This window comes from Aquarana catesbeiana, linkage group LG13 (assembly GCF_042186555.1).
Source record: "Aquarana catesbeiana isolate 2022-GZ linkage group LG13, ASM4218655v1, whole genome shotgun sequence".
In the NCBI taxonomy this organism is placed as follows: domain Eukaryota; kingdom Metazoa; phylum Chordata; class Amphibia; order Anura; family Ranidae; genus Aquarana; species Aquarana catesbeiana.
Window position 1 is genome coordinate 96,117,838 of NC_133336.1, and position 16,843 is coordinate 96,134,680.

At 44.5% G+C, this 16,843-nt stretch overlaps 1 protein-coding gene across 1 annotated transcript in view; it reads right to left on the reverse strand.

Annotated features, from left to right (window-relative positions):
• BAZ1A (bromodomain adjacent to zinc finger domain 1A) overlaps positions 1-16,843 on the reverse strand; it is a 126,755-nt gene that overhangs the window by 46,891 nt on the left and 63,021 nt on the right. Inside the window, exons 16-18 of the mRNA XM_073609139.1 lie at positions 10,068-10,169; positions 9,754-9,869; positions 5,041-5,589 (exon numbers count right to left, since the gene is read on the reverse strand). Of these exons, the coding sequence (XP_073465240.1) occupies positions 5,041-5,589; positions 9,754-9,869; positions 10,068-10,169 (767 nt within the window). The remainder of the gene's footprint in view (positions 1-5,040; positions 5,590-9,753; positions 9,870-10,067; positions 10,170-16,843) is intronic.

Here is a 16,843-nt window from a genome sequence, read left to right on the forward strand (position 1 = left end):
ATGAAACTGGTTCAGTGTTTTGTGATTAGCTGTGATTGGGCAAAGCAAATTGGCCCCGTCTGTACCATGTGATCACTGTGACCAATCACAGCTAGCAACACAATTGTATACAATGGATGGAATGAAAGGAAGCCACTGATTGTTTACAATTGTCATGTCACCTGCTGTGATTGGTCACAGCAATCACATGACACTGGCAGCAGGCCAGGGCAGTGATCAGTCATCGGCTGTGTCTGGGGGACACAGCCAGCGACAGATCGTACAGCCCAATATGACGTCGTCCCAGAACAGTGCTCCCACCTGGTAGTCATTTTACTATAGGCCAGGTGTTAAAAGAGCTCATCCTTTAGCTCATTCTATATTCTCCTATCAGCATAATTCTTGTCAGCAAATGTGCATGTCAGTGGCGTTGCTCGGGTGTGGCTACTGGGGCTATAGCCCAGAATCTGGGGCCCCCAACCTCTCTGCAGCTGGGCCACATGACAGAGCCGGCAGGCAGAACAGGCAGCACTGGAGAGCGGACAAGCTGCACGAGAGAGCCGGCCAAACAATGGGCGGCACGGGAGAGCTGACAGGCAGAACGGGAGAGGTCCTCTCCCTCCGCTTTTGTAATCACACACAGCGGGTATCTCCTGTTTTCATGGAGCTGGGGTCTGAACTGTTCGGCGGTCATCCACTCACTGTAACAGAGCCCCGCCTCCTAAATTGTGATAGACGAAACACTGATTCAATTGATTTGATGGGCAGTCTCTGACCATCTCCGTTTCCATGTCTGCAGTCTAACCATCTCTTGTAGTATGTCCGCAGTCTCTGACCATCTCCTGCATCATGTCCACAGTCTCTGACTATCTCCTGTATCACGTCTGCAGTCTCTGAGGGAGTCTGGAGAGGAGTCAAGAGTGGGAGTGCCACCAGGATGGGGGTCATGGGAGAAGTCAGCCATGTATGGACTGTGGAGAGTTGACTTTAGGATAAAATCCAGAGTCGCCAACCTGGAGCCATCTGACTGATCCCTGCACGGTGTAAGGGGGAGTGAATACAATAATGTAAGGGGGCACGGATATAAAGGTTTCCCCCTTATATCAGTAACCCCACCCCACCCCCTTACCGTAGTGTATTCTTTCTGCGGTAGGTGATCTCTGTGCTTTAAAATGTATGGTTTTCCCTTTTATGAACAAGAAAATAATGACGTTTGCTGTTGGGCTAGTGTAATAATTTTTTCCAGGGCTGGCTTTTTATGTCCAGTCTGCCCTGGAAAGCAGACAGGCAGCACAGGAGAGTCGGCTAAACGGCGGGCGGGCGAGAAAGCAGAGAGATGACATCTCTCACCACCCGCACTGCATCCCAGCTGTTCCGCCGTCACTATGCAGCTGCGGGCAGCAGAGAGTTTTCATTATATCTCTCTGGGGACCCTGATGTAAGGGGGAGGGCTCTCTGGGGACCCTGATGTAAGGGGGAGGGCTCTCTGGGGACCCTGATGTAAGGGGGAGGGCTCTCTGGGGACCCTGATGTAAGGGGGAGGGCTCTCTGGGGACCCTGATGTAAGGGGGAGGGCTCTCTGGGGACCCTGATGTAAGGGGGAGGGCTCTCTGGGGACCCTGATGTAAGGGGGAGGGCTCTCTGGGGACCCTGATGTAAGGGGGAGGCTCTCTGGGGACCCAGATGTAAACGATCAAGCTTACGTTTCCAAGTGGGAGACAGATCTCCAGCACGCCAGAAATAGGGAAGACTGGTTTCAAATCTGGGCCACGATAGGCTACTGGCTCTATTAATGTAAACACAAATCGAGTCTGCATTCAAAACAGTTACCAGATGGTACCGGGTCCCATCACATGTAGCCCATCTACAGCCCTCGCATACTGGCCTACACTTTCGTGGCTGCTGGGTGACATTTTACATACATGGTGCACATGTGCCATGGATCAAGGTCTTAAAGCTGAAAGCTCATACATTCCGTGTTCAACCGTCCTTTCCTCAGAAATCTTTGGTATGTCTTATTATACCTTAAACCCCCTGATTTTACTAAACCCCAAGTCATACTGGCAGCCTACATTTTGTTATTAAACAGACTATTGCCAAAGCCTTGTCTCCTTTAAGAAAGTTAGTTCGCAGGTTGACGGGTTCTTCAATGAGAAACTGACCAGCATCCTGCTGAACACGCAAGACACATTTTCTCAGATATGGACCCCATAGATACAACACGCCCATCCATCACTGCCCATGGAGAGCTATACTTCATTATAGCAGTCCAGTTTTGGCCATTCTTAACGTTTACTACACCCCCCCCTCCCCCATCCCACCTTCCTACTGTGGACATCCTTCCTTTCTCTTTCCTTCTCTCTTATTTGCTGCAGATCATGTTGTTTGTTCACACTTATTATTTATTTATTTTAGGTACTTATATAGCGCCGTCAATTTACGCAGCGCTTTACATATACATTGTACAGTCACATCAGTCTCTACCCTCAAGGAGCTTACAATCTAAGGTCCCTAACTCACATTCATACATACTAGGGACAATTTAGACATGATCCAATTAACCTACCAGCATGTCTTTGGAGTGTGGGAGGAAACCGGAGTACCCAGAGAAAACCCACGCAGGCACAGGGAGAACATGCAAACTCCAGGGCAGGTAGTGTTGTGGTTGGGATTCGAACCAGCGACCCTTCTTACTGCTAGACGAAAGTTGATGTTCTGATCTGCTTATTGTTTTTCGGGACTGCCGCAAAATTACCTGGATAACTTTGTATCTCAATTTTTTTCAAAAAATGTATTGAGAGTGAAAATCCCTTCTACCAGTGATTAGAGCTAAACTGTCACAAAAAGGAGGATATTCCACATTAAATGCTTTGATCTTAACCCAGCCCCCCCCCCCCCGCCGCCATCCGGTGCTTCTCCGGGCTCTCCCGTGCCATCGGGGACCCAGAGAAAGAATCTGCTGCCGCCGGATGAAGAGCATAGAGATTTCTGATGACCATCTCTATGACTGTCGGAGGCCCGGGTGCAACGCTATGACTCCACGTCTGGGCCGCGGTTGTAAACAGCTACGATCTCGCCTGGAAAGCATGGGAGTGTTTTTTTTTTTTTGATCTGATGCTTTCCAGCCTGGAGGAGAGATGTGAGGTCTTATAGACCCCATATCTCTCCATAAAGAGGACCTGTCATACACCATTCCTATTACAAGAGATGTTTACATTCCTTGTAATAGGAATAAAAGTGATCAAAAAACAATTTAAGAGAAAGCGTATAATTTAAAAAAAAATTAGGTAAAACAATACATTTTTTTCTTTTTAAGTGCCCCCATCCCCGAGTGCTTGCGCACAGAAGCAAACGCACATGCAAGTCGCGCCCACATATGCAAGCGGCATTCAAACCACACATGCAAATTATCGCCACGTGCGTTAGAGTGAGAACAACAATTCTTGCACTAGACTTCCTCTGTAACTCTAAACTGGTAACCTGTAAAAAAAATTAAAGCGTCACCTATGGAGATTTTTAAGTACCAAAGTTTGGTGCCATTCCACGAGTGTGCGCAATTTTAAAGCGTGATATGTTGGGTATCGATTTACTCGGCGTAACATCATCTTTCACATTATACAAAAAACTGGTCTAACTCTACTGTTTTGTTATTTTTAATTCATGAAAGCTTTTTTCCCAAAAAACGCATTTGAAAAATATGAAAAATTGTTGTGCAAATATCGTGCGACATAAAAAGCTGCAACGACCGCCATTTTATTCCCTAGGGTGTCTGCTAAAAAATATATATATATATATATATATATATATATATATATATATATATATATATATATATATATATATATATATATATATATATATATATATATATATATATATAATAATGTTTGAGGGTTCTGAGTAATTTTCTAGCAAAAAAATAATGATATTTACATGTAGGAGAGGAGTACCAAAATAAGCCCGGTATGGAAGTGGTAAAGTATTTGAAGTAAAGAAGAACTAGTTAAGTATAGAAACAAATTCATAAGAGTGATGTGGCCCATCACCTATAGGACACCAGCAAGAAATAGGGCTGGTTATGGGGGTATGCCGGAAGGGGGCGTGTCCAATCGCCGGAAGGTAGCACCCTATAACCCAGTGTCTATGAATATATAGCTGTTCTATGACTATATATGTCTCCTGTTCTGTACAGCACTTTTACTTAAAGCAGGGTTCCACCCAGTAATGGAACTTATCCAGTTATCCAGTTCCTCCCCCCCTGCCGGCGCCTTCACCCAGAGCCAAGGGATGGGTCAGCTTTGGGTGGACATTGGGGGCGCCCCGGACAGGTAAGTGTCCTTATTTTAAAAGTCACAGCTGCAGTATTTGTAGCTGTTGACTTAATTTTTTTTTTGTGCAGGCAGAACTCCGCTTTAACACTCGGCTCTCTTAACTCCACATGACTGGTTCCCCAGGGCCACTTCTCTTCAGTGTCGGATGGTCACAGGCACTCAAACGTTATTTTGTACAGAGCATGAGCAGCAGCAGGCCCGCCCACAACCCAGAGTGTCACAGGAGGAGAGCGAAAGCTGCTGGGAGATCGAGGGATAAGCTAGTAAAACAGTTTTTTAATAATACGCTAGACAAAAATTGGCAAGGACTCTCCCATGAAATGCAAGGGTAATGTTATTATAACTTTAGGGGCACTGGTTACCAGGCTCCTGGGAGCGTCCAGGCCTGGGTATACCCTTAATTTTAAATTAACCATTTAAATGGCATCTGTAGAAAACCGAACGTTGTAGGATTGTAATGTTTAAGAGCGGGTTCACACTAGCGTACTGCGATAAGGGCACGGTGTACCAGTATGCACGGTTTACACATGGCTTTAGGTGCGATCCCATTAACTTATATTAGACCGTGCGTTTTCTGAAAGCGCATCAAGGATGCTGCATACAGGACTTTGATGCACTTTAATGAAAATGAACAGAAATCAAAGATATAGCACCTAAAACCACGGGTAAAATGCGCAATCGCACTGCACCCAAACCGTACCACATCATCTAACATATTTTTAGGAAATACCTGAAACATTGAAGCATTCAGCAGGAAAATTATTCAGTTTTTGGCATATTCTTGATTTCTCCTGTACTAATGCTTCCTTTAACGTGCTCTCTCTGTATCCCCGTGTGTTCAAACTACCAATCAGCTGTTCCAGCTGTTCCACGGAGCTGTAGTAACACCAGCGATTTGGTTTGTTCACAGGTTTAGAGGCCTCTGATTCCTCCTTTATATCCTCCACAGAATCATCATGGCCATTGACTATAGGTTTTGTTTCTGGTTCTCGATGTGAGGCAGGACGAGGCTGCAGCATGTCTTCAGTAATCCCAGAATAGTCCTCTTCCACAAACAGTCCCGGAATAGAAAAAAAAGTCCAGAACCGCCTGTACCAGCGGTCTCGGCCTAGAGGGATGATGTTCGTGCAGGCTGTGACTTGCTGGATCTTCTCTATTAACTCTTGCTCTCGTTGCTCATTTTTCTGTTTCTGTTTCCGTTCTTCCTCATCTACGGGGTCTGTTTCCTTATTATCCAGATTATTTATGTTGTCTTTGGAGCCATTCTGCCTTCTCATGCCTATGTAATAGAAATTACAAAATTCAAACCAATTTCCAACACACATTTAGAGCGTATATAAAGCAAAGAACAAAAATGTAGTATATAGCAGCTTAGCAGTCCTTAGATGTGGTAGCTGCATTAGTTTCCTTTATTTAAGCTAAAAACATTTTCTGCAAGGACAGAAAAATCAGTTGATCCTGCCAGAAATCACGTGTTCTTGTAACCTCCTGTGGAGTGAACTAAAATCTCAAACAATCAAGTTATCTGCCTTTCCAGCCATTTTCTGTGAACTTCACAACACGGCCTATGTAAAAGATAAGGAGATAGAAGAGTGTTTGCAGTCCAAATCATAACAGCAGCCTAGAGTGACAATGCTACTCCTTAGTAGATACAGTTGGGTGAGGAAGCATGGTCACTCCAAGATAAAAAAAAAAAAGTATTACTGGAAGGGTCACCAGGTAAAAAAATGGAAAAAGCTTAGAAAAAATAATGCCTTCACTCTCCTGGGTGACTTAAGGTTCCTGCACTCCTCCCCTCCACAATATAAAACAGCTTTTTTTTTTTTTTTTTTTTTTTTTGCTCAGTTTCCTAAGGAAAAATGACATTTCTCCATTCCTGCAGCCTCCTTGGATAACCTAGTCACATATCTCAGGAGGCTGCAGGAGTAGAGACACCAAGCAGCAAACATGGCATGTGTCAACGTGGACCAGCTGCCTTAACCTGGAAAACTCTGCATAACAGGTAAGCGAAAGTTAAATAAAAAATAAAAAAATAATTAGGGGGAACTGAAGTTCCCCTTTCATGTGCAAGAAGGCAAGAATTTTAATATTACCAGTTTCAGGTCGTTGCTGTCACTGCCTAAAGCTATTATAAGGGGCTTGGTCACCCCTTATGATAGCCAGCCAGCCCCCCCCCCCCCCCCCCCCCCCGAGAAGCCCACTATGGAAGGGAGGCACCAGCAAGATGGTGCCTCAGGAAATAGAACAGGCCACTACACTGTCACATTGCCCACTGAAGCAGTAGATGGAGCAACCCCCCCCCCTCATGAAGGCGACAGTGGGCACAGCAATATGCCTATCTCCCCCACAGAGTGCAGTCACAGTGAGGTACTATTTTTTTTTTTGAATGACGCCCGAAGGCAGGAGAGCGGCATTACAGGCTGCCCAGCACCTGGCTGCCAGAGCCGCGAGCAAGCCAGCCCAATGCAAGCCAGACTGCTCTGCAAACACTGCTCACCAAGCAAGTCCCACTCAGGCAGCAAGTGTAACCCAATCATCCCGCTACCTGAGGCAGTGCAACTGTCAGGCATCATACAGGCACAGCCCTAGGGAGACGAGCAAACGTGCTCATACACCCTACCCCCGACGACTGCCAGGCACACTCAGGTTTGGAAAAGGGGAAAACTGACTAACAGGTGTACCCCAGTATCAGCGGACCCCCTAGTAAAAACCCAGGGGCCGCCAACCCAGCTGACAGCCCGGTCGTGTGTGTCCATGCAAGATGTTTAATTCGCTGGCTGCCACGGTCCAGGATAGGGCATTGTCGCGGCCGACCTAGCGCGGAGCTACTGGCTTGTGCGCGCTCGCTGGTCAGACTAGGCTGACCACTGGATCTAGATTATCTAGTCCGTCGCCCAGCTCGACTATTGATAGAAGATCGCAGGAAAAATGCAAAAATCCCTGGGAAAAAGAAGAGAAGAGAAAAAAAAGCTATGGGAACATAAGTCCCAGCATAAAAACATGTCCATACTCCTGAAGACACTAGGCAGAATGACTGGAGGCCTATAGTAGAAGGGGTTTTATGCCCAGAGAGGACTACCCATAGGAGGTGCCGAGTTTTTGTTTGCCTAGTGTCCTACTCCTGTAGGTGGGACTATAAAACCCTGTTTGGTCATGGATAAAGAAGAAACAGCTGTGTTCGTCAATGAACGTAAGAGAAAAAAAGCATTCTATAATGTATGGCCAGCTTTAGTCTTTAAGGTGTGGAAAATAAGATTAGGAGAGGGGTTTAGAGTAGGGAATCGACCGATTATCGGTGGCCGATATTCACTTTTTTTTTTACGTATCGGGTAAAAACGTACCCAATCACCCCGGTACCGTTCTTTAGAGCGGACGGACGGCTTTATTGTAATAACAACACTTACATCACTTCACGGATTACAGGCATCTTAAAGGTGCCAGTTTTAAAACCCCCGATCCCTCCAAAAGAGTACCTGTCACTGCCACAAGGGATGTTTACATCCCTTGTGACAGCAATAACAGTGATTAAAAGAAAAAAAAAAAGCTTAAAAAATACATTTTTTAAATGTACAGAATATTGGCACACAATATCAGCTATCGGCCTGAGAGGTGGCCGAAATATCGGTATCGTATCAGCACCGAAAAAAAGCATTATTGGTCGATCCCTAGTTTAGGGTTTAAAGAAAATTGGGTAGGGCTGACAGCAACTGGTCAACAAAATGCTGTGTGTTCCTGGCCACAACAGAAGTGGAGAGGAGTGCATTTATGGCAGATTATTAGGCATTTGTCTGTTTGCAGGGTCATTAAAGAGATAAAAATGGGGAAATATGCACACACTTTGTTGCCTTGACATAAACTTTAAAACCGACACCTAGCCTTACAAAAATATTGTATCCCACTAAATAAAAAAAAAAGCATTTGCTGCAATACTCGCCTTGCTTACTGGGCACTTAAACCCCCCCTTCTGCCCAGACCAATTTTCAAAGCTGACGCACTTTGAATGATAATTGCACAGTCATACAACGCTGTACGCAAATTAAATTTTTATCATTTTTTTCACACAAATAGAGCTTTCTTTCGGTGGTATTTAATCACAGCTGGGGCTTTTATTTTTTGCTAAACAAAAAAAGATGGAAAATTCTGAAAAAAAAAAAATCATCATGTTTTATAGCTTGTTATAAAATTTTGCAAACAGATAATTTTTCTCCTTTATTGATATGCGCTGAGGAGGCGGCACTGATGGGAACTGATAGGCACAGATAAGGCGGCACTGATGGCCACAGATAAGATGGCACTGATGAGGGGCAATGGTAGGTGAGACTGATGGGCAGCACTGTTGATGAGGCACTGATAGGTGGCACTGTGGGCATTGGTAGGCGGCACCCCTCCTTGATTGGGACCGATGAGAGACACCTGTGAACGGCTTTTTTTTTCTCCTCACGCTATCAGTGCGAGGAGAAAAAATAGCCGATTACCAGCTGTGTTTATATCACATGATCAGCTGTCATTGGCTGACAGCTGATCACGTGGTAAGGGGTGAGGATTGATAGACTCGCTGATCACAGAGCGCGCCACGCGCACCCTGCAGGGGGAGTGCAGGCCGCTCGGGCATGGGAAGATGTCTATTGATGTACTCCTGGCAAAGAAGGTCCGCGCTGTAGCCGTCATTCGGCTGAAGCTACTGTTTTTATGCATCAAAATGTCCTCAGGCTGATTCTGGCCACTTGGTCTAAGTGCAGTTGTGATTATGTGAGCTGTAAGTACTGTACTGTGCTGATGTAAGGAACACCACCACCAGATGAGTAGGTGGTGATCACTCCAGGAAAAAAAAAAAAAAAAAAAAAAATGTATACTTAAAGCGAAGTTCTGCTAAAAAAAAAAATAAAAAAATAAAAGTTAGCAGCTACAAATACTGCAGCTGCTGACTTTTAATAAATCAGACACTTACATGTCCCAGGGTCCAGCGATACGGGGGAGCTTAGCACCGCTCGTCTCACCCTCCTCTCTGCGGCACCGGCATTGTAAGTGTGGGCGCCCGGCTGTGGCTGCACAGCCGGGCACCCACTGCACATGCGCGAGCCGCACCGTGACTGGCTGGGCAATCATCTGGGACTGTGACCTGTCCCAGATGATTGCCGAGAGGGAGGGGGGAGAGGTGATCTCCCTTCCGGTGCTACGGTGTGCCGGCAGGAAGTGGGAAGCGGAAGCTGGGACCCCCCCCAAAAAAATGACATGCCTTAAAGCGGAAGTTCCATTTTTGGGTGGAGTCCCGCTTTAAATTTTTTTGCAAAATGTTTGTAATGCCCATACTTCAGCTTACATTTGAATATACCAAATCGCTTGCATTATATACACTCATGCACAATCAAAGTTTGGTTTTGAGGTTTCATTGGGGTAAAAAAAAAAAAATATGAATATCAGAAGTTCACATTACAACAGGTACCTCTCCTTTTCTTGCTAGGAGGCGGCATCTCTTCATCTTCAGCGGCAGCATCCTGCTCTTTCTGCTCAGTATCCTTATTCTCATTCCCGACCTGCAAATTCTCCTGCTCTTCATTTCTGAAAATATGTGGCAAGCACATATGAATAACTGAAGAGAGCCTAATATGGTGAGGTAACAGGAATACAGTAACAAGTATACAGTCATACCAAAACATAAAACCTATACTGAGCTTCTATCACACCAGCTGTTATAGTCCAGTTAGTATTAAAAAAAAAAAAAAAAAAAAAAAAAAAAAAAAAAACACAACATTCTACCCTGCTGCTTTAGGCACATCATTATCTTCTCTCAGTTGATCTTCTTTATCTTTCATCTTCAGCTCTTGTTCCTTCAGCTTCTCCTCTTTTCGTTTACGGATCCTGGATTTTACCATAACACAGGCAGGGAAAAGAAAATCCTCTAAGTGAATGGTTCCAATCGCATTTACAGAACTGCATATACTTCCTGAAACTGTACATTATCTAATTGCATATATACCATCATACAAAAATATTTTAACCTTTTAAGGGCCAAAGTGGATGTAAGGCAAAAAAATGTTTTATCCTAAAGCAGAACTTCCCTCCCTCAATCAACATGGACTATTTTTAATCCTTCTGCTGCTAACATTAGCAAATGGATAAGAAAGTAGATCATATTTTCTTATTTAAAACTTTTTTTCCCTACATTTCTTCAGGTACTTTCTGGTTTCCACGCCTAGGCAAATTATGTCATACATCCCAGGAGACTACAGTAGGGGAGGGGGGGGCTCTCTCAACTAAGCATACCCCCTTTTGCTTGCATGCCTGAGCCAAGGGCAGGAAGATTCCAGGAAGTAAATGCTACACAAATCCACGGTCAGAAATACGAGGAGTGTTTTTCAAAGTAATTTCTGAACAAAAAGCATAGAGACATGGATGGGTGGGGGAGTTTGTGCTAAATATTAAAAAATAATTAAATATCGCTTTTGGGTTTGTGGTGCGCAGGTGAAGTGTAATTCCACTTTAATGTGCTCTCTGCGATATGGTAAAAATCCTTTGTATGTGCATTCTCTCTCCCTTTCACCCCAAACACTTACCCGACACCACTCAATCCAGCGCTGTCACCATTTGAAGCCCCGCTCTCCTCTCCTCCTACTTTCATAGATGACAAGAGCAGCAGCTGGAGCCATTGGCCTCTGCTGCTGTCAGTCAAATCCTGTGTCGAGGAAGGAGGGCCGAGCTACTCCAGAGTGAGCCTACAGGTGGGCCCCCCATAGAAAGCAGCTTTCTATGGGGCCCACCTAGAAGAGGCAGACCAAGGATCGTCGATGGGGAACTTGAGAAAAGGAGGTTCGGGGCCACTCTGTGTAATACCATTGCACAGAGCAGGTAAGCATACCATGTTAAACCACTTGTCGCCAGTATAACATACTTATACTATGGCAAGGTGGCAACTGCTGCACTGCATCACGTACCAAGTACGTGATCTGACACTTCCGGTTCTGGGGCGTGCATGTGCACTACCAGCGATCTGCTCCCTTTGTGTTTATACACAGCGGGAGCTGATCTACTGGTACTGCAGACTATGTCTGCTGGCACCCGTTGATCGTTCGGCAGAGAGCCATAACAGTGATCTGCCTATGTAAACAAGGCAGATCGCCATTGTCAGTAGGGAAGGCACTGATCCTGCAAAGCAGGGACATGAATCTGTGCCTTCCCCTAGTAAAAAAACCTCCCACAGTACACAAACACACTAGCTAGGCACATAGTTAACCCTTTGAATGCCCCTTATGTTAACCACTTCCCAGCGAGTGTCATTAGTACAATGATAGCACATATTTTTAGCACTGATCACTGTATTAGTGTCACTGGTCTCCAAAAAGTGTCAGTTAGTGTTTGCATGTCCACTGCAATATAGCAGCCTCGCTAAAGGTCGCTGATCGCCACCAATACTAGTAAAAAAAAAAAAAAAAAAAAAAGAAGAGAATAACCCATAGTTTGAAGACTTTTGTGCAAACCAAACGTTTTTTGGGATTTTTTTAAATCAAAAATATGTAGCAGAATACATATTGGCCCAAATTGATGAATACATTTTATTTTTTAAATTTTTTTTTTGATAGATTTTATAGCAGAAAATAAAAAAGTTTTTGTTTTCAAAATTGTCTGTTTTTTGTTTATAGCACAAATAAAAAAAAAGGCTAAGGTGATCAAATACCAACAAAAGAAAGCTCTATTTGTATTTGTATTTGTATAAAATAAAAAATAACCTTTACAATCACTTTAGGAGAAACTAAAGTGAAAAACAAAGCTGAAACACACATTGGAATAATTTTACACGCTAAAAACCTTTGCAAACAAATATACAGTATCTCACAAAAGTGAAGTAAATATTTTATTATATCTTTTCATGTGACACACTTTGCTACTATGTAAAGTAGTGAGTGTACAGCTTGTATAACTGTGTAAATTTGTGGTCACCTCAAAATAACTCAACTTCTTTGGTCGACCATGGCGAGGCCTGTTCTGAGTGGAACCTGTCTTGTTAAAACACTGTATGGTCTTGGCCACCGTGCTGCAGCTTAGTTTCAGGGTCTTGGCAATCTTCTTATAACCTAGGCCATCTTTATATAAAGCAAAAATTATTTTTCTTAGATCCTCAGAGTTCTTTGCCATGAGGTGCCATGTTGAACTTCAGTGATCAGTATGAGAGAGTGAGAGCGATAAACACCAAATTTAACACACCTGCTCCCCATTCACACCTGAGACCTTGTAACACTAATGAGTCACATGACACCAGGGAGGGAAAATGGCTAATTGGGCCCAATTTAAACATTTCCACTTAGGGGTGTACTCATTTTTGTTGCCAGCGGTTTAGACATTAATGGCTTTGTGTTGAGTTATTTAGAGGGGACAGCAAATTTACACTGTTATACAAGCTGTACACTCACTACTTTACATTGTAGCAAAGTGTAATTTCTTCAGTGTTGTCACATGAAAAAATATAATAAAATATTTACAAAAATGTGAGGGGTGTACTCACTTTTGAGATACTGTACTCTTGCCATCTATCCATGCTGTGCTTCATGGCATAACACAAGAACATTTCTGAGGCTGAAATTCCACAGACTGTCCACTCCTATCATCGGTCTGATCTCTGGACTAATTGGGATCATCACCATACTGATTACTACTATCCTGTGCTGTCTCTTCTAATCCCACCTTAATAGCTCTCTTACCATAAGCATACACTAAAACAAGCACTCTCACTGCAAGTGTCCTCTATAACATGCAAACCTAAAGCAAAGGTTTTATTATAATACATACATCTCTCCCGGAGCTCCCACACACGCCGGACCTACCAAAGCTCTTAGCGCTTCCCAGCACAGGAATTAAGGTCTGTTATGGGGAGAAGAGGTGGGGGAGACAGACACTGTACCCCCGATCCACACCCTGCAGGGGATATAGATCGTTTTTTCACCCATCTGGGCCATAATCGCTCCGACCCCCCCCCCCCCCCCCGGTCCAAGATGGCGCTGGCCCGGACCCCAGGCACACATGCGGAACATAACATGGAGGAGACTGCGTCCACCCTGCAAGCGCATGACACTATTTTGCACGAACACACCCTCCAGATCCAGCAACTGATGTACCATCAGAACGACCAGGAAAACAGGGCCAGACGTAACAATATACGCATACGCAGCCTCCCTGAATCTGTTGAAACCAAAGAATCCGAATTTAGAACACCCTAGAGATGTGATCTGCAGGGTACACTTCTATGCAGTCAAAGACGCCATCATGCAAGCTGCACGCTCTCAATCTGCCATATACTTCAATGGCACCGCTGTATCTCTGATTCCTGACATCTCCAAAATGACTCTGGACATGCGGCGTGCCCTAAAACCCCTGACTGGAGCCCTCCAAGCAAAACAGATCAAGTAACGCTGGGGTTTCCCCTTTTATCTGTTTGCATCGCATGAAGGGAAGTCGGCGACGTTTCGCACTCTAGGCGATCTCCCCAAGTTCCTCGGGACTTTTGGACTGCCACAGATCTCCATTCCAGACTGGCCACTTCATGCAGCCACTCCTGGCTTCAAGGCTGCAACAGGATGGCAGAAACGAACGAAGATGAACAAACGATCCAAGTCAGACTTCTCCACTGCAATGGATAGCTGAACCCCGCCTTTTGACATTTGACCACTATTTCTTTTTCTCTCAGGTTCCTGACCAGCGGAGACGTCCCCGATTGCAGTTCTGTTGGGACATTATATTACTAACCCATTTTCTTATTTCCTTAATACAGGATTTATATTAATGTTTCATCCTTTTGATGCATGACTGCTTGTAATACAGGCAACATACATCTTGATTGCTCGCTTATCCCTAACCTTGTCTCATCCCATCCCTCCCCTCCCCCTCTTCATCCCCTATCAAAAATGTTGATGACTTGTTGCTGGGTAAAAAAGCTCTGCAGGCTGTTCATATCTTGGGATGTCTTTTGAGATATACCCTTTCAGGATAATATGTGTAGCAATTTATCACCCACACAGCATAGCGGAGCTCTGAGATGTTATGTTCATAGTTTTCAAATTTTGTTTTCTCAATAGTTGTTGCCCGGCGTGCGCGGGCTCCTCTGTGCATTGACCACTGTCCCCCCACTTAGGCTCTTCAGCGCCCATAGCGGTCTTAGCTGAAATGTTGTTCACAACACTACTAGTGAGGCTGTTTCGGCCTTGATCTCCTCTCTCTACTTCTGTTTTTCTTTCTCATTTCTTCACATACTTTCCTTTTCTCATCCCACCACTAGAGGTCCCTCCTCTCACTCCTTCTCCCCCTCCTCCCATACTTTTGAATCAGCGAACCTCCCTTGTGTCTATTCTCATACGCAAAATAAACCTGTCTTCATTTGGCAGTACAAACCTCCTTAAGAGTCTCCTCGCTGAATTGCAGGGGTCTTAACGTCCCAGAGAAGAGACGGCAAATACTATATCATTTTCACAAATTGCAGACCCAAATCCTTCTTCTGCAGGAAACTCACTTTAGAACTGACAAATGTCCACAATTTCTTCATAAACAATACCCTGTTTGGTTTCATAGTACCAATCCCTCTGCAAAATCTAAAGGGGTTTCTATAGCATGTCACGCATCATTTACTCCAGATGTCCTTGATACTTATATCGACCCTTTAGGCAGGTATCTCTTTCTTAAATTGTCTTACCTGAATGTCATTTACACTGTTATTAACATATATTCTCCTAACCAGAACCAACAACAATTCCTCTCCTCTGTGATCTCCCGTCTGAAAAGATTCTGCACAATCAACATGATCCTGGGAGGGGACCTTAATGCCACCTTGATACCTCGTCTTGTTTCTTCCACTGGTAAGTCCTCGATTTCCCCGACCTCCCTGACCAAAATGAGAACACTCATATCTGATTTATCCCTTGTGGATATATGGAGGATACTACATCCTAACACTAAGGACTATACTTTTTATTCCCCCGCACATACCTCTTACAGCAGACTGGACTACCTCCTTGTTTCCCAATCACTATTAGATTACTCACCTTCCGCCTCTATTGGTCTCACTCTTTGGTCAGACCATGCCCCCATACACATGAGCTTAGGACATATCCCTACACATAAACGGAACTCTTCTTGGAGGCTAAACGATAATTTATTATCTGATTCAGTATGCTCTCAGGACATTATACAGACCATTAAACACTTTGTTTCGGATCATGCCTACGACACCACTAACCCACTTACGAAATGGAACGGAAGATCTGGAGGCCTCTCTGTCTGAAGCGGAATTCCTAACCGCTATAAAAAAATCTCAAAAATGGCAAGAGCCCAGGTCCAGATGGATTTTCTCCCCGCTTTTACAAAATGTTCGCACCACAACTTTCCCCACTGCTAGTGAGGGCCTTTAATGCCATTGATGAGAACATTGCCCTTTCCTCTTCTATACTCCAAGCCCAAATAGTTGTCATCCCCAAATCTGGTAAAGACCCCTCCATTTGCCCCAACTACAGACCGATATCCCTTCTAAATATAGATCTAAAGCTGTACGCTAAGATCCTCGCGAACCGTCTCTCCCCTCTGCTACCACAAACCATACATAAAGACCAGGTGGGCTTTGTTCCTGGCCGCGAGGCCAGAGACACCACCAAGACCATACACTTAAATCACATATGCTCACTGCCATCATATACCAGTCTGCCTTCTCTCCTGTGATGCAGAGAAGGCTTTTGATAGGGTCAGCTGGTCTTTTCTCCAAGCCACCCTCTCCCAATTAGGTCTCGGCCCAAGAATGTTGACGCGTATTATGTCTCTCTACACCGCGCCCTCTGCCACGTTTCTGGTAAATGGCATTCAATCAGAAAAATTTATGATCACTAATGGCACCAGGCAGGGCTGTCCTCTCTCCCCTCTCCTGTTCGCCCTGGTAATTGAACATCTGGCCCAAGCCAATAGATCCAATCCCAACATACAGGGCATACAGGCCCCCATCATCCCACTGTAAACTCTCCTTATACGCAGACGATCTCCTCCTTTACGTAATTAGCATACCCTCTATACTGGCAGAGATAGACAGATTCGGTCGTTTTAGTAATTATAAACTAAATATCTCTAAAACGGAAGCCCTAAACCTTTCGCTATCACACACTACACTCTCCTCCCTTCAATACAACTTTTCATTTCAATGGCGACCGAATTCTATCTCTTATCTAGGTACGGCCATACCTAAACAAACCTCAGATATATATCCCCCGAATTTTAGCCCCCTACTCCAAAAACTCAGACACTTGACGGAGGAACGGATAGATTTGCCTTTGTCCTGGGTAGGACGTATTAACACATTAAAAATGGATATACTCCCTAAGCTACTATACCTATTCCAGGCCCTACCCATCGCCCTTCCTTCTGCGTATTTCCGCACCCTTCGATCTATGGCTATCAGATTTGTTTGGAGGGGCAACCACCCGAGACTGAAACATAAACTCTTATGCTCTCCTATCACAAAGGGCGGGTTAGGCCTACCTGACTTTGAGCTATATCACACGTCGGCAGTC